The 23,981-nt window shown below is 46.3% G+C and overlaps 1 protein-coding gene across 2 annotated transcripts in view; it reads right to left on the reverse strand.

Annotated features, from left to right (window-relative positions):
• Positions 1-18,309, reverse strand: part of GPC1 (glypican 1) — a 222,283-nt gene extending 203,974 nt beyond the window's left edge. The window contains exon 1 of one of the 2 annotated variants that reach the window (XM_014281931.3): positions 18,205-18,309. Coding sequence is in view for 1 of the 2 variants with exons in the window: in XM_055723820.1 (XP_055579795.1) it covers positions 6,990-7,146 (157 nt within the window). In the remaining variant the exon portion in view is untranslated. Of the gene's footprint in view, positions 1-6,989; positions 7,671-18,204 lie in introns of those variants that run through there. The other variant, XM_055723820.1, reaches the window with a different exon arrangement.
• Positions 18,310-23,981: the final 5,672 nt, after the last annotated feature.

The following is a 23,981-nucleotide window of genomic DNA, read 5'->3' on the forward strand; positions in this document are numbered from 1 at the left end:
CGTCAGGGTATACGGACTTCAGAGCAGAGGGCGGTCTGTCCTTCTCGGGTAAGAGGCAGGGGGAAAAAGGAAATTTTCTGCTTTCGTAGAGTTTTGAATTTTATTTTTTGTAACTTCGAGGGGAAATGTCCTAAAGCAATGGCAGCTACAGCAACTTAGTACAAACAAACTACAAAACATGATGGAATAATCTTCAAGCAACGGCTACCAGGGTTCCTGCAAGACCCTTCCCTAGGTCCCTCCCCATCACGATGGGGCAGAGTTATCCTCACAGCTGTCAGGAAGACTCTCTTAATCCTCGTTCCATAGTCAGGAAGGCAAGAACATGACTTTTTCCAGGCATATTTTAAGATGAAGAGACTCTGGATGGGCTTGCTCAAGGCCACCACCCAAGCAGCTGGCCTGCCTGCCCCACCAGGGTGCCCACTAAACCTCTTCATCCTTCTGAGCATCTGAAGGATCCCTGAGAGAGATGGCCCAACCCTGACCTAACCTACACAGGCGGGAACAAGGAGGGGCTTGCTTAGGATTTTCAGAGAGACTTGACCTATACAGAAAGTTCAAGCGGGGCAGATGAAAGTCAGCGTCAAGTGCCCTCCCCAGCTTCACTGTTGCGCAACCACAAACAGCACGTCCACCTCCTTTCAGAGGTAACACTCGACTAAGGAAATGCCCTTCCACAGGAAAAAACAGAGGTTTTTCTGCAGCACGGAATGCTGGAGCCAAGCCCTGCTGTGTCGCAGCACTGAGCGCCGGGAGCCGGCTGCACCCTGCCATGGCAGGGCAGGATGCTTCCCGGAAAACTACTCTCTGCAGGCACTTTTGTACTGCTGCTCCGCGCAGGAGCAACACGTGCATGTACCACCTTAGAAGCTGCCTGCAGATGCCCTGCTTGCAGGAAAACAAGGAATCGCATTTGAAGGGAACGTATGCCCTGTTACAGAATGAGGCAGAGCTGGCGGGGCTAACTGTACACTGGAGCAGCACGCTGCCTTGATGCCACCCCCTTCCGGGTCGCTATCTGCCCGACACATGTACACAAAAGCACCTCACAGGACAAAGAAAGGAACCCAACATATAGAAATATATCACATTCAGTAGAGGCCTGGGCAGCAAACAGAAATGAAACGTTGCCCTCCAAGGAAGCCTGCAGATTCCCACAGACTCGGGATGTCTATTTCCCTGGTTTTCCCCCTGTAATTCCCAGCCAGTATTTCCAGCTGAACGCTGAAAGCAGGTACGAAAGTTCTCCCTATGCCAGTGACACCTGCCAATCACCCTCCCACCTCCCCTGCTTCCACAATCCCGCAAGACAAGTGATAGGACCCCCCCGGCTACTGCCAGGAGACCAAACGCACAGCGCCGGCCCCAGGCACACAGTGCCGAGACCACAGCACGCAGCAGGGTCGGGATTATTGCCCAGACCAACAGCTCTGAGGCTGGGGCCATCCTTTTATCCTGCCTTCACTTTCCATACTGTGCCTAATGCAATTCGATGCTGCAATAAAAATAGATGATACTTAACCCCCCTCCCTCGTCCCTGAGCAGCGGTGGGGAGGGTGCGGAGCCTGCGCTCAGCTGCTGCTGCTGGGCAGGTGCTCCGTGGCCTCTGTTTTCAGTTATCACTGTTGTGACCCGCGAAGAAAATAAAACCTCTGGCTCTAAATACACATTTCTGATTATCAAGGTAGCAGCTCCCTCCTCGCCTTTGGTTAAGTCAAAGCATACATAATTATTGAAATTACCCAGAGGAATATAACTATCTGGTCCCCTCAGTCTGAGATGATTGTACGGAAAGCACTAGAACATTAAACCAACTGTTTCACAGTCCCTGCCAAAAGCCACACATCTCCTATCAAACTCATCCAGCGTGTACAGAGATTGACACGTGTTCTTAAACAAAGCAGGGCACTTACAGGGCAAGAGATGAGGTGAGCTCTGCAGGTTCACACAGGGGCAGAGGTGGTGGGCGTCTTCAGTTATAGAGGCATGCAAATTTTTTTCTTTTTTTTTAAAAAAGAAAATATCAGCCTTTTGCTTCACCAACAAAAGAAGCTGTTGAAATAGTTTTGTCAGACACAGCTGATAAGGATAATTATGTGGTGAGAGCTTAGTCATCCATATCACAGTGACAGAAAGGCAGATTCTCTTAAAAATAACGTCAACACCACAAAACACCGAAGAACATCAAGAGCATAAAGCCTGGCAGATTTCAGAGGTGCCTTAGGTAAGCACCGGGGCTGCCAGGGCTCGGGCTCCGGCGCCTTACCAGCCGCTAGAGGGGGCCTATTTTTCTCCATAAATCGAATTTTCCTAATTGTTCTGTAGGCACACATGCTGCAGTCACGAATTAACAAAACAATCGCAGAGCGTAAAATATGTACATGCCTACGTATATTTTAAGTTAAATAGAAATGGGGATGCGCAACCTCCTCTAACGCTCGCAGCAATACGCTTACCAGATGGGAGAAAAGGCACAATTCCTTGTGTTTTGCCTCATTAGAAACGGCACTCTAAACCAAGCAGGCTACAAAGGCCATTCCGATTCGCCCCTAACAAATTCATTAGCGTAAATGGGTTGATATTGCATTTGCGAGTTCACCGTATAGCAACTAACCTTGAGAAATCCTGTCTGCCTTGAGTAACTAACTACAACCCAAATATAACAACAACCTCAAAAAGCGCTGGAGCAACAACAGAGTGTCCCCTTTCAATTAAGAAGTAAAGAACTTCCCCTAGGAGCGGAGGAGCCCCAGATTTCAGTTTTCAGACCACAGATGCAAGTTTGCCCATCTCTGCATTTACGCCTTTTGTGCTGCAACTGCTAGAACATAAAATGCCCTCCAATACTGGGTTTCATTACCCTCTTCAGACTTGGAGAGCCTCGTCAAGTCCCACTCTGTGCCTGGACTTGTTCTCTAAGTAAAGCTGTTTGGAGAAGCATTAGCCAACACATGCACTTGACAATGTTTTCATTACAGCCTATAAGGACCAAAAGATTTAAAAAATTATCCTAAGCCCTTTCAGCTAAGGAACGAGGGAAGCATTCATGTGAGATATGTGACGGGATGGGCAGCAATATGGCCTGGCAAGGTCCAGATGGCTTTTTTTTCTGCACACTCTTTCGCTGTGTTACACCCATCACCCGTGTCAACAAGCTAACCTAGCAGCGAGCCAAGTCTAGGAAGGATTAATTGCAGGAATAAACAAACCAAAGCAAAAGCCTAGCCCAAACAGTGAGCAAGGGCCAAGCACATCCATGTCAAATCACATCTCTCAAGTCTTCTCCAGTACTTGAGAGAACTCCCTGTGCTTGAGACACTGGGGAGCAGTCACCCAGCCAGCATCAGGAACCTTAAACCACTTCACTGTCAGCACAGAGAGCCGGGTGTCCTCCCCGAAGCACAGAATTTTCTGCCATCGGCTCGCTCTCTTCAGTCACAAACCATGCTGTGAGCCCAAGAGCAGCCCTGAGGCCAGCACTAGGAGGTACACCTAGGGCAGCGCACCTCTCTCCCTCCGTCACCAGGGTAGGGGACCTGCAACGGGGAGATGCTGCCGGGTAGCAAGAACGTTGAGAAAGCTGGAACTGAGGCTTGCCACCTCCAGATGACTCGAGAGCAAACAGAAGAACTAGAAGCTTTCAAATGTTTTCTTGTGTTTTGTAGCAATCTCAGAAGGGGGGTACGGGTCATCCAGCCAGTGAGTGGGAACACTGTCCAACACACAGGAAAACTTTGCTCCGGTTAGTATGTCTTATGGAAGCAAGTGTCATAACTTTCATAAACCCAAGGGGTAAGGAGCGTTTCCCCCAGCATTAGCAGCTTTCTTCCAGGCAGGTCTTTGAGACTCTGGGTGTACGTCTGTCTGTCAAGATTACTAATACGGGCAGACGCTTCTTTCATGTTTGGGAGTTTTGCCATTGACTTCAAAGTAGTGAGATATAACACCTTGTGTATTCCCTAAACACACTTAATAACAGCACCCGACACATTTAAAGTGCTTAGACATGTTAAAGGCATTGTACAACATTAGCAAAAAACCAGGAAACCCTGTCTAGGTGGTTCATGAGAAATCTGGTAAGCCAGGAGTCTAAGCCTGAATCAGATGCTTATCTATTAGCCAGCTAATAACTGTGTGACTGCTTCTTTAACTGATCCGTACAAGTCATAAGCAGGGACTACCTTCTGGTGAGCTGTGGAGACTTCACATTACTCATAATCCTCTTAAATCATAACAAAGAATAGAGATTAGAAGGTGGAAAGCGTGCAGTAAGTGTTCTAAAACCAATATAAACACAGCCATCTCAGCCTGAGTCACAGCCTGCATCATGGGAGCTTACTGAACTCCTTTTGAAGTCAGGTTCTGGGGGTGCAAGCAGCGTGTGGTTTGGCTCCCGGTGCCAGGCTGGTGTGAAGGCAACACACACCAAGTAGCACCTGGAGCCAGTTCATAGCAGACAGGAGCAAGGTCAGCGTAGCATGGCAGCACCACTGCGGGGGCAAGGCTGTGGGGCTATGAAATTAGGCTGCCCCTTTGCTTCAGGCAAGCAATGGAAAGAGAAGGAACAGCAAGACCCGCCTGGAGAGGGACAAAGCGAAGGGCCTTTGCCTCCAGAGGGCTCAGAAATAAGACAAAACCATGGTTCCTGAGGTAGCTCTTGAACCTCTCTGACAACATGGAACAGGCCACCATGAGGAAACCTCAGCACAGGTCCAACCGGAGCCACCACTGAACCGCCTTCATCAGCATTTCTTAACTTGGCCAAAAGTTGTGATACGTCGATGTGTATGCACTTAGAGGTGTCAGTCAGGTGTAACCTGACAAGGCTCCACACAGATTACAACCCCCACGGTCAGCAAGCTGAATCTAATGCTGCTGAAACCAGCCTTAAGCCATGATTTATTTTGAAAAAATGTGGAATTACAAACTGCACGATCCTGTATTTACCACATGTGGGGATACTGCAGGAGCGTCTCAAGACTCTTCTCTTTGTAGAAAACAAACCCAGCACCAACTTCTGCACTAACCTGCACGACTGCTAAAAAGCATATTCGATACACAACACTATAAGGAACATTTCTGAGGTCAGCGTTAACGTACATCAGTGTTTTAACTGTACTGGGTAAGTACTACAGCAACAGAAAAGCACGTTCCTGAGTGTGTATCAGTCAGAAGGTACACATCATAATTACCAATGAAAATCATTAAGTCCGTTAACTCTTCTAAGTACTGGGCTAATAATATCAGCAGCAGGTTTATGTGTGGAGCCTTCTAACCCCAAGCACTTCTTCATATTACTTTCCACGTGGTATTCCTCAAGTTTTCGTAGCATTTATCCACAGACTTTCTCTGTTTACAGTAACAGAGATGCCCAGCTTGATACTATAATTTTACCTACTGTTGCTTAAGACTGCCAGCATACACGCAAGTAGCAACAAGCAGTAGGAAACAGAACTCCTGGCTCCTAGAAATCTGTGTGTCCTCTGTCACTTTTCGAACCTCAGCCACTTGTAAGTACAAGGTGCTTTAGTTGCCGCTAACCTGCAATACGCAATGCTTGTAACCATGGCTGATGCGAATCTGAATGACTGCCCCTGTAGTACTATCTGCGCATACGATGCTGCAGCCATCTCCACGAGTATTTGTAAACACGTAGTCTTCCAAGAACTTTCCACTTGAAACATGACTGCTAACGTATCCACATTTGTAGTAATTAGATGCAAATGTATAAAAAGCCACTTTCTTGTTCAACAGAACTACTATTCTATTAATAGTGACGTTCAAATGATTTTGAAATTCCCCACTGTTTAACTTCAAGGACTGCTCATTTTATTTTGGAAATTTACTCTTGGTTGCAACTTGACAAAGAAAGTATTAATTTGTTCACATTTATGAGACATGAGTACGGTTCAGCCTTTTCCATTCATGGGTCAGATAATGAATTGGTTTCCCTGGAAAACTACACAATGAAATATTCAACATAAGGCATTCTGTAGCTTAGATGTGAACTACAAACTGCAATTTTACTGGGATGTCCCTGTAGGTTGGCTTTGGCACGTACGCCTGCATGTTTTATGCTTTGTCTGAAGGAGGAAGCTCCCACAAGTAAGGAGAAAGCCCTCGGATATGGGTCACAAGTCGGTGTATCAAAACTTAGAAGAGAATGAAGAAAAAAAACCCGACCCAACAACAATACCTCAGCATATTTCCCCCATGCTTTCAGGAAAAAAAAAAAAAGAAAAAAAAAAAGAAAAAAAAACCAACCAAACAACCCCACATAAACCAGACCTTGAATATTCTTTGGTATTTCAGTGGTTTTCTGCCAAGAGGAGGAAAGCAACCAAGGCTCGCCAAAGCCCGAGGGAAGGCAGGGGACACTCTGATGTAGGTTGTCCAGCTTTCCTCTGTGCTTTGCACGCTTGACACAGGGTCGGTTTACTCCCGTTTCATTTTTAACAAGTGACAAACGCCATTTATAGGTTCGTTTCCCATCCAAAAGAAGATTAAAAGAAATCAATTCTTCTCTCTCCTAACCCTGTGACATTTTCCAGCTCCAACGCCAAAGCCCATTCCAGTCTGATTACCCTGATTCCTGAACCAAAACCCTGAGCCCATTTCAACGGTCCTCCCAACAGAAGAAACGAGACAATGAAAAAAAGAAGAAAACCACCCCCGAACACTCGGCGCGATAACCCCCACCCAGCAGCTTCGGTCGCATCGCCCCCCCCCCGCCCCCCGCCGCTGGAGAGACCCTGCCCAGCCCGGGCAGCGGCTGCACGGGGTGCTGCATGGGAAAAGGGGGTGCTGCACGGGGAGGGGGTGCCGCACCGGGGAAAGGAGGGGTGCCCGACCCCCGGGAAAATCTCCCGGGTCCAACTTCTCGCCGCCCAGGACCCGGGACAAACTCCAGCGGCGGGTGGCGAGCGCGGCCCCCCGCACCCCGCGCCGTGCCCGGGGAACCCCCCCTGCCGCTCCGCGGGACTCACCGGAGATCTCGGCCTGGGGCACGCCGCTGAGGCTGAAGCCCTTGGCCCCATACAGCTGCCGGACCTCGGCGCAGCTCCTCGCCTTGCTGCCGCTGTCACCGCGAGCCGGGGCGGAGGCGACACACAGCAGCCAAAATCCCCACGGGAAGAAACGCATCCTTCTCCGCTGGCCCCGCCACCTGCCGTGCGAAGGGCAAAGCCAAGGTCCCGCGGCGGGCAGGCGGCCGGGGGCCCCGGGCGGCGCGGAGCCGGGCGGCGGGGCTCCGGGGCGCGGCCCCCCTCCCCGGGCAGCCGCGGCGGGACGGCGGGCGGGGGGGAGCCCCGGGTCGCAGGCGCTGCCGCTGCCCGCGGCGTGCGGGGAAGGCGCCGGGGAGTTCGATCCTGGGCACGGCCGCGGAGGAGCGGCGGGCGGGGGGGGGGCAGCGATCCAAGTTTGGCCGGGTCGGGCCGCCTTCACGCCCCGGAGCGTGACCGCGCAGAGGGCTTTTGTTCTTAGCGCGGCTGCATCCCCGGGCAGTCCCGCCGCGATGCTGCCGGCTGCGGCGCCGCCGGGCCGGGCCGGGCGGAGCGGGGCGGGGCGCGGGGCGGGCGGCGGGGCTGCTCCCGGGGCCGGGCTCGGCGGGGCTGGGCTGGGCTCGGCGTGTCGGTCCGCTCGCCGGCACCGCTCCACCTGCGCGCCGAGCCGGGCGGCGGGGGAGGCTCCGAGCGAGGCCGGGCTTCCCCCGCCGGACGTGGCATCACGCCGCCCCGCGCCAATCCCGCGCAGGGCGCAGCCCCCCGCCCCGGGCCCGGCCCCGCCCCCGCCCCGCGCCCCCGCCGCGGGCTCTGCGCACCGCCCGGCCCGGCCCCGGCCCCGGCGCCGCGGGGCAGAGCCGGCCTCCGGCTGGGCGAGCGGCGGGGGGTCTCGGCCGCGGCGGCAGCCCCTGCCCCGGCGGGCTCAGAGCCAGCCCTGGGGCGCGGGCAGCCTCGGGCACCGGGGGGCTGCGCGCCGGCCTCAGGCAGGGAGGTAGCGCAAACGGGCGCTGTACAGCCCCCCCCCGCCCGCCCGGTGCGTAGCCTGAAGACCCCGAGTGTCCCCAGGTTTGGTGGATAACGACCCCTTGGAAGCCCTTACACAGCACGTCGGCAGAGCGGTGAGTAGCATCGTCCCAGCCGAGAGCAGGGAGAGCGCCCCGCTTTAAGCGCAGCTGTGGAAAGAGGCGACCTTCAGCTACGGAGCCCCAGCTTTGGAGTTTAGTTCCTCCAGCAGCCTGCCAGCTCCTGCAGCTGGTGCCCCTGCAGCTCTGCCAGCCACGTCCCAAACTGCTTCCCACAGAACGCAGGCACCTGTCATCACCCGTGTCTCCAGGTGATGCCGCGGGGTCTCCCCCCAGATGAGGTCGTAGGCTTTGGCCGGTGCCTACAGCACTTTCCACAGCAGGGAGGGGACCCAAAGGTCCTCTGCATCTTCTGAGAGCAGCTGTTTTCTGCAGGAAAAGTAGAGGGCATGTACCCTTGCCTCAGCTGAAGCATTCCTGGGAGCTTACACCTTACTAGGCATCAGCAATCCCACACAGAAAGACCACCATGCCCTCCGCCCAAAAAAAAACAAAACAAAAAAACCCCCAAAACAAAACCAAAAAAACCCACCAGCAAAATTTATTAGAGATTGTACATTTTGGACCAGTCGCTCAGACATGCAAAAATATGTGGGAAAGTTGGGTCGTTCACCTTGTTGCTTCAGAACTGCTTGTTCTCCCGAGGAATGAGTAAGGGAGAAGTAAGTGATGGCAAAGGGCCCCAGGGAGGGGAAGGATGGCAGTAGGGAAGAGACAAGTTGTTGCTTTCCTATGAAATCACCTAGTGATTTCCTATCAAATCTTCCTAATTAAATTCATCTACGAGATAGAAAAAAGCAGATTAAGGGGATCTAACTGCGAAGACAGGGAGAGTTTTGTAATGAAAATCATGACTAAGGTGACACATCATTACCACCGAAAGTTAAAAACTATGAGTCGGATACACCCCATACACCCAAATCTTAATTCTTCTACAGATGACATTATGCTTTCTGGTGTTTTGCTGCATCTCTCAGAGATGCACAGTTTAGAAACCAAAGGCTTACAGAGTCCCAGCAACTTGGGGGACACTTGCTTTGTGGGTTTTCTGGAGCATGGAAATGGGTCTTGTTCCTGGAAATAACATGGGGAAAAGATCTGCCATGGATAATGTAAAGTCTGACCTATCCTGTTTTCAAATGGGATCTCTTTTGTAAATGCAAGAGTACCGCACGCATAGCAGGTTACCAAGTACGTTATGTGTCACAAGGTTATTTCAGCTCTTACTTCTGGGTATTTATTCTAATTTTATAGCCATAACCCTTTCCCCACCCCAGGCTTTGAACACATCATTCAGAGACCTATGTGAGGGATCTCATCTAATTAATCCAACTGCCATGACAGCAGAAATCAAGCACCAGAGGAATCCATACAGCTACTTGCCAGCACTACAGGAACACCAGGATCTTGGTTCCCCCTCTTGGAAAATCAGAGGGAAAATCAAATACAGACATGCAGTTAACAATGCTCTCACTCGGGTCTGTCAAGGGGAATGAACTCCAGGAATGCAAACTCCAAAGAGACAAAGTGCTTGGTTGAGAAGGAAGGCAGAGTCATAAACCTCTTATCTGGTCTGGCCGCTAGAGAATGACTCGAGGTGACACAGGGGACCAGAGTAGTACCTAATTTTCTCTTTTCCTTCTCAAAGCCTGGCGTCGGCTACTCACCGCCGTTGTATATTGAGGGCTTGCTTCCAGCTCTGCCTGAAGCACCCTTGGGAAAGCTCTCTGTGAGCTACGGCTGCAGCAGGAAGCCTTCCGCAGTCATACAGCTGCTGAAGTGCACTGAAATGCTAACTGCTGACAGGGGAAGAACTGGGACTGAAACCCTAGGGATCTGGCCTTGGGACCATCCCCCGAGCTAGAGATCGTTTCACAGACCGAAGTATTTCCCTTCTTTACACACGTCTCACTTCCCCAAGCTGAGTGATAATAGTGCCCATGGCAGGGACTAAAATCATATCATTCCTGATAAAATCCTGAGAGACCGCAGCACACACTCTGCTTATTCACATGCGCTCTGCTATTCCCATGGTGAAATACTGGGCTACCAACTGCCAGCACAGATCACATTGCCCCAAACCTCTGTGATTAGGTGACCATCATCACTTACCTCCTAAATAGGGATAAGAGCGCTTCTTAGCTGAACACCTGTCTGTGAGGTGCTCGCATACTATCATAATGAGAAGCTTATAAGTAGACAAAATAAAAATAACCCTGAACTGATATAAGCTCTTCAACAAAGAAGCTATCTGCAAGTCTAGACAGGATCCAACCCTGAGCAAACAGATCTTAAATTATGAGGCGCGTCTATTTGTTTTGCTGTTAAATTTGTATGCAGACACAGGATTTGAGCTAGGTACGTTTTAAGCAAATTGAAATAAACATCTTCAAAGTGTCATGGTGAAAATGTATTTTTGGCTTCCATTATAAATTTGATGTCTTCTGTGTGTATCTGAGGACCAGATCCACACATTCTGAACATTCTCAGTTATAAAGAATGGAGCTTGGCAAAAAGTGAACAACAGATTGTCCAATGACGGGCAGAAAGAGCTAGAACTGGGGAAGATAAGAAAAAGCACAGTAAAACACAAAGATGAGTAGACAAAATGCAGAGGAGGAGAAAAGCACACAGCTAGCCAGCAGGATAGTCAGAGGAAGACAGAAAATCCATCCTGCTGTGGAGATCACCTCTTGACAGTCCCAACAAAAAGTGCTGCCCACTGAAAAGCTGATCCAAGCATTATGAAGAAGCAATAATGATGAAGAAGAGCCAAATCATCTGGCACAAGTGGGGAAGGCTACCCTTTAAAAAAAAAAAAGTGAACAGAGGCTTTGTACAGCCTCAACTTTCACAGGGTTGTCTTGTTTCTCTAGCACTGTCCACAAGTTTTGCAATGCAGTGGACATGCCTCTCTGTTTCATATGGATGCAAATCAAGAATTGCACAGGCAGCAATGCAATTACACCCACCAGTCCTCCAGCTGTTTCCAAAATGGACCTATGCTGAGTTACAGCCACCTGGAGTCTGACAGCAAAACCAGAACAGGAGAAAACCAAGATAACCTTATCAAATTGCATTGTATCTTTGAAGCTGCGTAAAAGAATAGAGCATTCCCACGTGAATTCAGTGGCGTTTCTACCTTTTTCACTATGCGTCCAGTACAGAGCTCACACAGAATGGGGAGTGGGGAGGGAAAGGAGAGAGGCAAAGCATAAGTGGGCTACAGCTTCCTCCCTCTCACCAAAGTCACGTCATGAAACCCTCAGCACCTTTCCCTCAGCCAGTTCTACACTACTTTTGATTCTGCGGAAACATTAGAAATTCTGGCACCTTCAGATTACAAATTTTCATCAAAGTAGGAGTATCTCAGTACCTTTTCCGCCTCTTTCTTTTAATCTCTGCTATATCTGTCTCCTACAGGATTCATGAAAGCTGCCCCCCTGTTCCCTGCCCCCTCAACATTGGCCGGTGTTCAGCAGAAGCTGGACATGTGTTTTGCTGAGTCAAATCTAATTAAGTTATTCAGAGGATTTACTAGATTACACCTTGCTATCTATAGCTGCTTACTTCTTCACTGGATCTTCCTTCATTAGAAATCCAGCACCTCCTCCTGCCCTCTGCACATTTCCCTGTGAAGCTTTTCTGACCTGCGCAGGAAGCGCATGTGTGGTTGTTTCGGTCACCAAAAATATCAGATCAGCCCCTTTGAATGACTGATTAATCCAGCCTGATCTCAACTGACTTCGTAAGAAGCCATTTGCCACACAGAGATGATAAGGCTTGTTAGGATTTGTGTGTTCAGATTAATTAATCAAGAATATTGTTTGATAGATGTACAGAGGTGGGGATCCTTCCCAGGACTTCAGGGAGCCAGATTCCAGACCCAGGCCAAGGATGATCTCAATTCTGGCTGCTGAGGAATAGAGGAAGGGGGTCTGCACCGAGGACAAGCGCAGCAGCATATGCCGAGGCTCGGCCAACCTGCTGTTCGACCCTTCGGTGGAAGAGACCAATTCCCTTTTCATGCAATGCTTAATTCCCCCGTGTGGCTAGTACTCTGCAGAGGGAGGTTCTGAACAGCTAAATAATTTCAGAGAGAGAATCTGGCTAATGCGGGTAATTGCCACTCTGTGCTATGGTTCAAATTGAACAACCCAATTTTACAGCAGCGACTTAAAGGAAGGTATTGCTTTAATGACCTCTTACAAATGACTCCACCCTGCAGGACTGTACTTGTATTGTATATGAGTCAGAGATTTCCCAGTAGAAAGAAGTCTTAAAGGCCAAAAAATAAATAAATGCCATAAACTCATTAGAGAAACTGCTGCTAATTGGGTCTGCCCCAGGAAGTACATTTCATCCTTTCTGGACACGACGTTCAGTAAAGCTTTTCCCACTCCCAGCTCCGCCAAAACATATGCAACAATGAACAAAGAATATGGACGTGGCACTGAATCTGTTTTATGTTTGATAAGCAGAGCTTAGCTCGATAGTACGAAATGGCTCAAAATTGGCCCCAAAAATACGAGGTTAGAGATGTGTCGTTTCAGCATGCCACTGCAGTGATATGTAGATTTCTCCCACTTCCTGCAGAAGTTGCAATCGAACACCTTCCTCCTATCATTCAAGAGGTTATATTCAGAAGTTGACCATTTTTGAAAGGGATTTTTCAAATAAAAATCTCCCCTCGTTCTCACTGTCTGATCAGTCTCTGGGCATTGGCTTAAGAATGCCCATGGGACCCACACTGCGTCTGGGTGAGTGCTAGCTCAGCAGCGCATCCCTGACCATTGGTCCAAGGCACATGGAAGTGGGACAGACATCCTGCGCTTCTGCGAGAAAAAAAGTTACAGCCATGGAAAAAGAAATGTGTGAAGTTGCAATGCAGGCATCTGGCAACACTAATGGAACTTCTCAGCTGACACTTCATCCTCAGATGTTGCTACATTAAACACTACAGGCTAAAGCACTTAGATGAATTAATACAATTATCTTGCGTTCTGCTCAAGTGTGTGTTTTTTCCCTCATATCCAGTCAGGTACAGTGGAACCTGCTTTTCTAAAGAAACTGGCTGTGAGGAAACACTGACAACACTGTACTGAAAAACACTGAATACCTTCAGTTGTGAGCAGAGGCTCCCACACTCCAGACTTTGTCTGACCAAAGAAAATAGGCAGTGCTGAGTGTGCAGTGCAGGTAACAGCCAGAGGTGCAGGTAAAGCAGGTGGAAACACCAGGTAGCTGGCAGGATGGCTAACAGCAAATGCTCAGCAGCCTTTCACACTTGGGGGAGAGAACCTGACTTTGAGCTTGGAAATGCATCCTTCCCATGCTTTTTTCTCTGCATTGTTAGTAAGATAATTACTAGGTGACACACATTTTTTGATGTGTGCCAGCTTCACTTCTGATATAACTGGACACATGAGTAGAGTTACAGATGGAATGGATTTGGGCCAGCATGTTTTTCATTTTAAGATGTATGGATTTTGCAACACAAAGCCAGTGTATGAATCCGCTATGGCTACATAAATTTAAAGGTGCTCAGAGACCAAGTCCTCAGAAGATAGTGTGATGCCAGTGAAGGTACACCAGTTTTTCCAGGCTGAGGATTAAGCATCTTTATAATCCAACGTTGTTGTGTAATGTTACTGTCTCTCTGGGTACTGTTTCTTTGGTCAGGACCACATAAACATCCAGTGCTGGATTCTTCAAGATGCCAGACAATGCAAACCCATCTTCTTAAGATTAAAAATAGAGCTCTTAATCTGATTTTATTTCCTCAACCTGCTAGAATCCAGAGAGCATGAATACCAGGAGATGCAGAGACACTGGGTATTAGAAATGATAGAACTCACCGGGACACTTAGTTCTTCTATAAAAGGTTTTCTCTTTGATGGCTGATTTGTTTTTACAGGGCTACTTTTGAGCATCACCTTGAAAATAAATTGTTTGTAATAGCTATGTATTTTTACAGCACATACATAATTTTGCCTTAGGCAGGACATTTCGTCTGTGGCTAAAGGAGCAAAGCTTAGTTCCTTTGCCTCTATTGTAGCAGATGCCAGGGACATTGCTTTTTAAAGCATTTTAAATAGAAGTTGGGGGACTGGGGGACCCTGGATCACACTTTCAAATCTTTCTCCCTGCCTTACAAAAGCTAAGCAGTTAGGTCCAATGACTCACTCACACTGACATTTTTGGGAGAGAATGATGCCTTTTATAATAACATTGATATTCCTCCATTGATGTCTCAACACGGGCTAATTTAGAAAAGAAACATGTAGTGCAAGGTTGAAAGGTCACAGGCCAGCCAAAGAACTCATGAGATCATGGGACCATGAAAGAGTCTCCGGCTTTAAAATAAAATAGCCTTTTTTCTTTTTATTTCTTTTTTTAAGGAACAGACAAACTTTTCTGAAAGGCCAGGAATTTAATCTGAGCTCTTCTTTCACATACTGTACAAATAAAAACTACACTGCAGAACTACTTGGGGGGGTTCAGTAGTTTATCTCCAGAGGTCACTTTAATCTATATTGAGTAGGGAAAGAGAGGGAGAAGGAAGGACACACATTTACTTTCGGAAAGCTGCCAGACCTCTTTAAGCTCTGATGTTACCATTGTCAAGCCAACACCCTTCTTAGATTTTTCTCCCCACCGTCTGCAATGCCTCTGCAGTCTAGTGAGTGTGAAATTAAATTATGAAATATTGGATTATTTGTGGCTGTTGCGTTCTGCTCTATCCACACTGTTCTTTTCCTTCTCCCAGTCTCCTGATTTTTCCCTGTCAGAGCTAAGGCGGGGTGCTCACGCTTACAATATAACACATTTACTTCAATGTAATGAATTTACTTCCATTGTGTTCTCTAGAATGATGTTTGCACCCTCAACAGATTTTAACACAGATTCAGGTTTGAGACGAAAATCAGGGCCAGGTTTTCTGGCTCTGATTCCTTTAAATGACTGCTAACCCAAGACGTATTCTTTTTTTTTTTTTTCGTCTCTAAAGAAGATTCTATCAGTTTCTTCCCACTATTAGGTGCATATAAAACCAATTACAGTCAGATGGAGACTATCTTTCAGATTCCAAATGAAACAGAGCATCCTTTCCTTTATAAAGGAACCTGAAAACATTAATGTTGTATTTAGAAATGGATTTGCAAAAACACAAGAGGCCCTAATGTGTTCCCTCTTCCCTCCAGTGCAGCAGCAGCTAACAAATATTATTTGTTGATGTAATATATATAAACCATATATCGTTAGTATGAGAGTTTGTTATTAAACCAAGGCAATTAGACATGGAGTGCGTTCATAACTGTAGCTGCTCAATCTGAAAAAGACAAAGTGGCTTCCTAATGGAACATGCAATTGATAAGAGAAGAAATTATTCTTTCATAGCTCATGTCTTCAAAATTTAAGAAAATAAAGACTAGCTCCTCCAATGAAGCACTGTACTTTAGCCTTGCTGTGCTCCCAAATTTTCATAATAAAATACTTCATTTCTCTGCTTTATTGGCTCTTGGTTTTGTAACGTTAACAAGGTTTATAAACTCTAAGGTAACCAAGTATGAGGCACCTGTAAAGCTTACTGACCAGTGAGAAGAATTTACTTTTGGGACGTACCCAAAACCACTACTAGAAACTGCAAGCATTTGATTAACCGAGTGAGGACTTGTACTGGATACCAGTATATCCATTGAGTTCTCTGCTTAGAAGACTGATCCAAAGTGCTATTTGCAATCTCTGACTGCCTGTCCTTCCTAACTCCATCTTGGTGGAAACAGGAGGCTGTCTCAACATACAGAGACACAATCCCCTCAATTAAGAAGCTAATGCAGTACTTGCCTGTAAAAAATTGTAACCTCCCTTCCACTGTGAATCCTGTTGCAGGTTAACCCTGGTAGGCAGCTAAGCACCACATTGCTGCAAACCCAGTTCACAGCCCTAAGTACTCACTGTTTTCCCAGGCAGGATGCTGTAATTCATTTCTTTAAAAGTCAGAATACAGTTCAGGGCATTTTTAGCATCTGCTTCTCACAATGTCCCGTCCCGTGTGTGTCCCCCCCCCCCCCCCCCCCCCCCATTTCAGAGTTAATTTAGTTAGTTACTATCATGAAGAATTTGGCAAAAAATATTAACCCCGAACCATTGCAGTCCATGCAGCACTCATCATGAAAATAATTCTAAAAGATCTCCACTTTCACTCCTATGGCCTCCGCTACTGTAAATGCATGTGCTGATGACCCTGCAGGGAATGACCCTGCAGGGAATGACCCTGCAGTGAGCCCCTCAGTCCTCCATTAGCAAGTCTGTGTCACTAACATCTCTGTTACTGCCATCAGCCTGATAGCTCCAGTTCATTTACAAAAGCTAGTATCAGAATTTAGAGTAGTTCACCTAACAGCTGCTGTCGCTCCCATGTCCTCAAGGCAGACGAAAGTTGACCCATCTATGGCTGCCATTGGCTTGATAGGTCACAAGGTGAAAGCACTGTGCGGTCAGCCCACAGTGGCCTCCTTGAGTATCAAAGCACAGCAGTGTCTGTAAATCCTTATAAATTATAGCAGTACACTATCTAACCTTCTTATGTAGGCTTAGACAATTTCCTCCCTCCTCCCATTGCTCATTTTCCACAACTCACAAATGTCTGTTTCACACAAACAAGAAAAATGAGCTGGCAAACACGCTGCCCATAACTCAATTTCAAGGCAGAGAAATACAATTTTCCCCAAATCTTTCCTTCCTAATGTTTTGTGAAATGAACTGTTTAAAACTATCTATTGAGAAGGAGCTGAAAATCCTTCCCTTTAAAAAGTAGCATAATAAATGTACTCTTCAAGAGATGCAGCGCAGCCCACAAGAGAAAGTCCCCTTTTTCTCCATTTATGGGTTTTGATTAAGCATTCTGTTCATATGGATTTGGATGTTTTGATGTCACCCTTTTAACTGTTGCTTTTGTATATGAAAAGCAAAATTGGAGATAGCCAAATGCAAAGAAAAACTGCAAAATTATCTTTCTTAGCTCAGTAGGGATGGCTGGAATCTCTTTTCTCAGACAAACTCCCCTTAACATCAGTGGGAATTTTACATAGTGATTAAGCACAGATATCACTCTAGGCTGGAGAGATCCTGAGGCACAGACTGCTGGAAGCTCAGTGTGGAAGCACTGCTATAAGTTCTTGCTTATAAACACACTAGCGGCCATTGTCAGAGATAGCCCTTTGGTCTGACCCGTTCTCACGTACACTTTACAGAGTCTCAATTTACTAATATGGTTATCTGCAACCGTTGTAAGTTACAGTGACATCAACAACAGCATTAAGAACTCAGGTGACTCCCAGTGAGGCTTCTTTGTGCACTGAGGTGCCTCAGCAGCAGCACCTTGGTTTCCCAGGATCAAGCAGCTTAGCTCCAGGGAGCATGCACGCCTCGGGTGGTGATGCTGAGGACTAACTCCTACCTCTCTGCCCTGTCCTGCAGTGTGCAAGGAGCCTCCTGTGAATGACTGGGTGGTCTCAGCTTTCTTGGCAGTCCGGAGGAGTGAAGTACATCTATATAGTTAGGATTACATTTGGGGCCGTAATGGATATAAAAAAAATTCTGAGGTATCTTAATGCCTTTGGTGTGGTTCCTCTTCCCAAACTGATGTTTGTTTGTATGACACACATATAGTGATGCCGGCAAAGAACACTAGTTACAGATACCCAAGGAAGGTCACAACACCACTTGATTCATCCATCACAACGGTACCCCTTAGCACATGGGTGCAAACCCTCCAGTCACACTGTATGTTATCTTTCTCTTCTCCCACACTTCATGAATCTCCCTGCTTTCCCTGCCTACTGGTTTTGTTCTTTGCTCGGCTAAGGAGCTGCTATTAGGATGCTCTTTCTCCTGTTTAGGCAGATTGCTTTGCCTTTCTAATGCTCCTCCTGATCCTGCCAGGTCAGGGAGTGTGTGGATCAGAAAAGGAACTGAACTCACATCTTCTTAAGAGCAATCACAAAACCTGCGGTGGATGAGCTTTCACTTGCCTTATTCTGTATTCACTCAGCAGTGACCCACAGCTACAAAGAGGTTTTGTTTGTGTGCAATAATCAAGAAAGTCAGGAACTCACCTCAGAACTTGCCATGGAGGACCGCTTGTAGCCGTAGCACTGACTCAATGATACATCAATTAATTTGATTGATAGGGTTTATAGAAGGTCATAAGGGCCCTCCTGAGAACCAAAATCAAAAGAAAATAAATCCAGATATGAAGGTACCCTGTGTCTTTCTAAAGCTTTTCTTAGTTGGGAACTAAGCTCATCTACTTTTAATTTCATATAATGAGAAAGCACAGACTTACCTTAGTAAGAACACAGCAAATATTAATTAAGAACCAGAAAGTAAAAAGAATGACAGTAGCTACCAGTGAGGATAACTCTGAGAGTTTGGGGTTTAGACTGTATAAGGCTGAAAAAATAATAATAACCAGAAAGCATGGAAATTAAAAGCCATGCTTGTTAATTAGAGGATATTGAAAGCAGCAGGTTGATGAGAAATGTCCACTTTTTACCTGTGACAATGGAGACAACTCCTTCCTAGAATTAAATCTCTGGTCTTTCTGTATGTGGTCCTGTTAGAGCAGAGTACTAACGAAATCACTATGTTAGATCACTTAGTTTAGCATATGCAAGAATTGGATTGTGCTTTAACGTACTGAGGGTTGTCCCCTAAACCATGTGGTGGTTTTAAACTGACCTCATGGAGCTAAAACACCCATTTGTAAGAAACTCTGTCATAGAAAAAATGGAAATTCTATCACTATTGTTCCTACACTGGCAGAATTTCAGTGGGGACACCTGACAGACTGACTGTATCTGCATCTGTGGCTTCCTTTCCCGCTGAGCTAAAGCAGTTAACAGCAACTGAAGATCTGCATCATGCTTCTGGTTTCAGGCAGAAACCTATTTTATTAGGAGCACAGAGACAAACAAACTATAAAGAAAACTGCATAAAAGCTTTACAAATCAGTGTTTTAAAAACTTAACTTTTCATCAGTCTATCTGCTGCTCTGCTCTCTGTGATGCCACTTTATCTCAGCAGAGACACAGGCAGCCTGTATTCTTTTAACCTCAGCAGGCTGTCACTGGTCTTTGATATAGCAGCTGTCTCATAGCTACCACTAGATTTCAATTAAACCAGGCTATATTTAGGGTGAAAATAGGGCTATTTTAAACTGCCATACCTGCCAACTTTTATTCACTCTCAGCAGTAGTTATTTTATTTGATGTTCCTGGTTTTAAGCTGTGCCATCCATAAAATTAAAAAGATACCAGAAACCGTGATGTATCTTACATTCACATCACCAAAAATCTATCATTAAAAGCAGCACTTCTCTAGAGAAGAACACACTTAAAGATGATAAATAATAAAATGCTCTCTACTCATAGCCAGGGCTGCTAGCACAGACTTGCCATGGTGGGGCAATACAAATGATTCTCCGGTGCCAAGGAGAATTAAACTCAATACATTTTTCACTGATCACAGGGGTCTATTGCTAACACTGTTAGTGCCACGGAAAGAAATGACGTGGAGGATGTCAGCCTAATGCTTCCGTGTGGTCCAACACAACTCTCTTGTCTTAGGGTCAGATTATGTGAGTTGGGGTAAAATAGTTATGTATCCTCACATTTTCACTTCAGACAGTCATCCCTTTTGCCCTCTATCAATAACGCATCATTCATGTTTCATCAGCAGGTAACATGCAGAAGACCCACTAACAGACTAACTGCAACACCCATTCTCCTTCATTGTGGTGGGGCATGCTTTCCAAAACACCGTAATGCTCAACCTGTGGTCAGCGTGGTCCACTATCATAGAAATTCTGTTATATGTACACGCGTATGTAAATGCAGGCATGCACACATACATACTGTGACGCTAACCTGGCATTTAAGAGAGCATCTCTGTTCTAAAGCGTGTGAAGAACCCATATTTTTAGATAATGCAATTACCTGCATGAAAATGATGGTGCACATTTTTACTGGAACAAGAAAGAAAATCTTATTTGAGTCATCTAAAATTTAATAGGCTACAAACACAGCTAAAGCAAAAGATAACTCTCTCATGCAAAAGCCTGCTCATAAACAGTCTGTAATTACACTTGCTGCCTTTTGGTTGAAGGCATGGACTTTATTTAAAGTGCAAGAGCTGTTTTTCTGCAAGAAAGCTTATTGGAGAGGGAATTAAAACAAGCATGATCACATCCTGACATGCATAAAATGCTGATTGTCTCACTTGCCTTGTATGTCAAGTGCTTACTCTTGCAAGGTATCTGGAGCTGTCAACGCCAGCTGAACTCAGCAAGACAGAGAGGTGCTCAGCGCATCTTAAAAAACCCTTGGCATCGGGAGCAGCCCTCAGATACACTCGATGTTTGCCAGTAAAACGTACCACGGGAACGATGGCAATTACAGAGCAACTATTTGTGCAAGCATTACTGGAACTCCATACCACCCTTCAGAGAAAGGAGCTGGCAAGGCGGAGGGGGGCTGCAAAAGAGCTACAGCTGCGGCTTGAAGACTGCAAAGCTACCTAATACTGAGAGACTAAATAAACCACACCTCTCTGCCTCGTTAGGTGTAAAATACAACGTAAAACCAACACTGTTTTGCTTAAAGGGTCAAATAGAGACATTAAAAAATAAGAAAGCCAGAATAGCAGGGTCAAATAGAGACATTAAAAAATAAGAAAGCCAGAATAGCTACACCTACAATCTCTACAACATGTTCCGCCATAGCCTTAGGTATGTATGTTTGGGCATATTAATCGTCTGCTTCAGCTGGGGCTTAAAATGGACAGGGCATAACGCGTTGGGTAGTTATTCAACGTTTTGGTTTACCCTTGCTCTTCCCAGCAAGGCCCCAAACACTGCCTTGGTTGCTGTATTTTAACCAAGCCCAGCTTTGAAGGCAGAACAATTAATTTTTATTATTATTTTATTTAAATGGCAAGATGGTATCATGGCACTTCAAAACATCATGGAATTTATTTCCACAACAAAGATACACCTTTCCAAATGCTACTCAAGGCTTTTGTTTGTTTTTGGTTTTTTTTTTTAACCATTAAAAACAAACAAACCAACCAAAGATCTGCTTCCCTTTGCTTATTCTTGCACATGACTGAATCATTTTGGCTGAAACGTACCAAAAAAAAAAAAAAAAAAGGCATAAGCAGTCATTACGCTTGGAAAATAACGCTGACTGGAAAATCAACTTCACTGGTTCCAGTCTGGCAAAATGATAAGCAATTGGGAAGAAAAGAATTCTACACTGAGAAGCATCAGGCAAGCGTTTTATATCCTTGAGACTGTTCAAGAGTGAGTTTAGTGCTAAGTGTTTATGTGGAGAGGGGATTTCACAAAGGAAAGATCTTCATTACCTGGGAGATAAGGACATAACAAAAACCTCTGAATGGGAGCAATTCAGATAAGATACTTCTTTTTTTTAACCCCCAGGGAAGTAGATATGAGAGCAGCCCATTCAAGGATGTGTCATAATTTCCATTTCTAGAAGTCTTAAAATCCCTAGCAGACATACATCTAAAAATACGTTGGTTCTAACAGATGCTGGGAGATCAATGCCAGAATCTTCCAGTGCAGTGGCCAGAGCTGTGCAGGATGGTGGGCTGCAGAATCCCTTCTGCCCCCAGATGCTACTCTTTCCACAGTGAACACACTGAATAAGAGTGAATAAGAAATTAGATTTTTTCCTGATATGTATGGCTACTGCTTTTTGAGTAGTCTGGGGTCCTCTAAGATTTTTCTCCTTCCAATATGTAGACCAAACCTCTCCTTTTTCACTGGGAGCGATGCCATAATGGCAGCTGATCCACACAAGGTTGCCTACTGAGGTTTCAGCACAGTTGTAATGAGTATGAGCTTAGTATGTGCTTAAACCAGGTGCTCAAAGCTCTCTCCCCGCTTCCCAAAATTTTGCCCGTGTCTCTGGCATCACAGACACGCAGCAGTTATTCTGCAAAACCTCATGGCTTCCCACAGCTCCTGCTCTAGCACTAACCAGCACAGCTGACTGAAAACTTGTAATCTGTTTTTCAGTTTGATTACCATAATTTCTGCCCCTTCCAGCTTCCTTTTGCTGGAGTTCAGGACTATCTCTGATCTTTTACCTTTCTTTGGCAATAGTCACAGATTCTTCACCTTTTGCTATAATTTAGAACCATTCCTGATGTTACAGAGCTTGCGCTCGTGCAGTTTTTCACTGCATGTCTAAAATATATCTTTAATTCCTTGTTGGGTTTTCAGTGCTCTTGAGCTCCAAGGCCTTCATATTTCTCTAACCACTCCTCCTCAATTTATTCCACCTCTGATCCCTGTGTGCTGGTTGCCAATTTTTCCCCTCGCTCCTTATTGTGAAGCTGACAAGAAGCACAGCAAAACTGACGTGGCGAGGCACAGAGATCCTGCGGGAATGGCTGAAAACTGACAAGTGACGGCGAAACAAGTGGCAGTGACCAGGTTTTGACCCTGAGATCTGATTTCACATTTAATGTTCCTTGAGATGATATAGGAATAAACAGATATTTCAGTTTTACTCCTTTTTGTGATCTCTGTTATGGAAATATGACTAGTTTAGACCCGTTGCTCAGAGGAGTCTCAGTTTGGCTGGGATTGATAGACCCTAGGCTCACTCTCATTTTCTGGAGCCAGAGGCAGGCCGGTGGGCCTGATAAAATCTGACTTGATGTGATGGTAATGAGGAACCAGGCAGAGACAGCAGAAGATCAGTTTTTCTGGCCCATTGGAGGCTCACTAGTGTGCCAGGAACAGCCCAAGGCTTTGGCACCAAGCCCCCAGTGCCTGCCCCGTTGGCACACTGGGCTGGCAAAGTGACAGGGCTGGGGGTTCATTGGGGCATCTCACTCACTGCAGAGGAATCTGACTATGGACACAGCTCAGGGCCCAGGCTTCTTGTGCTCTACCTGCCTGGGGACACCTGGAAAAATGCAGAGCGGCCCTATTTTTGTCACTGTATATAAATAGTAGCCACCCACTGTAAGCACTGTCATTGTTCTTCCCTACCTCAGCCCAACACATAACACTTCTGCAGCAGTCTGACCTTAAATCTCAATTCACTCCCAAATCCCAAGGGAGAGGAGCTCTGTGAGGACTCCAGGGGATGGGTCATGAAATTAGCATTTTTGTCTCATTAGCTTTTGAAAGCAGCAGTTACAGCACAAGGGACTTGGCCCGGTGATGTACCTACATATGCACAGCATGCTTCTACTAAATCCATTAGAGCACTGCATCTGCCTGGAGTACATTTTTTTTTCTGGCCAGGACCCATAATATTAATCTCCGCTGTGTCCTAAATTCAAAATCTGATTTTACACCTACTGTTCTGGGAGATGCTGCATGAATAAAGGGATATATCGTTCTCGCTTCTTTTGCAGATGGAGCCACTCTGGGCTCCACTCCAGTGCTGCAGGATCCACAGGTGAATTTGGGCATGACATGGGGACTGAGGGGACCACAGAAGCCCAAGAGCACTGGTGAGGGTAAGGGTGGATAGGCAGCAAGACAAAAGGAACGTAGAAAGCAACAGCAGCAGTTTTGGGGTGAGGAAGGTGAAAGGGGGTGCTAGGAGGCTACTTTAATAATCAGCTATGAGAATTTTGACTGTTACCACATCAAGTTGCACACATAAATATATATGTGTGCGTTCAGAAGGCTCTTCTTAGCCACGTCTGCACTGGCTTTCGTAAACAGAATACATGGATGTGGAAACCAATGCAAAGAAATATCACTGCAAGCTGTGCTTGCATTAAGGCTATATGTTTAACCACAAGGTCCCAAAATAAATATCCAGTTTATAAAACTCTTTCATCTGGA

This window comes from Falco cherrug, chromosome 11, assembly GCF_023634085.1.
Source record: "Falco cherrug isolate bFalChe1 chromosome 11, bFalChe1.pri, whole genome shotgun sequence".
Taxonomy (NCBI): domain Eukaryota; kingdom Metazoa; phylum Chordata; class Aves; order Falconiformes; family Falconidae; genus Falco; species Falco cherrug.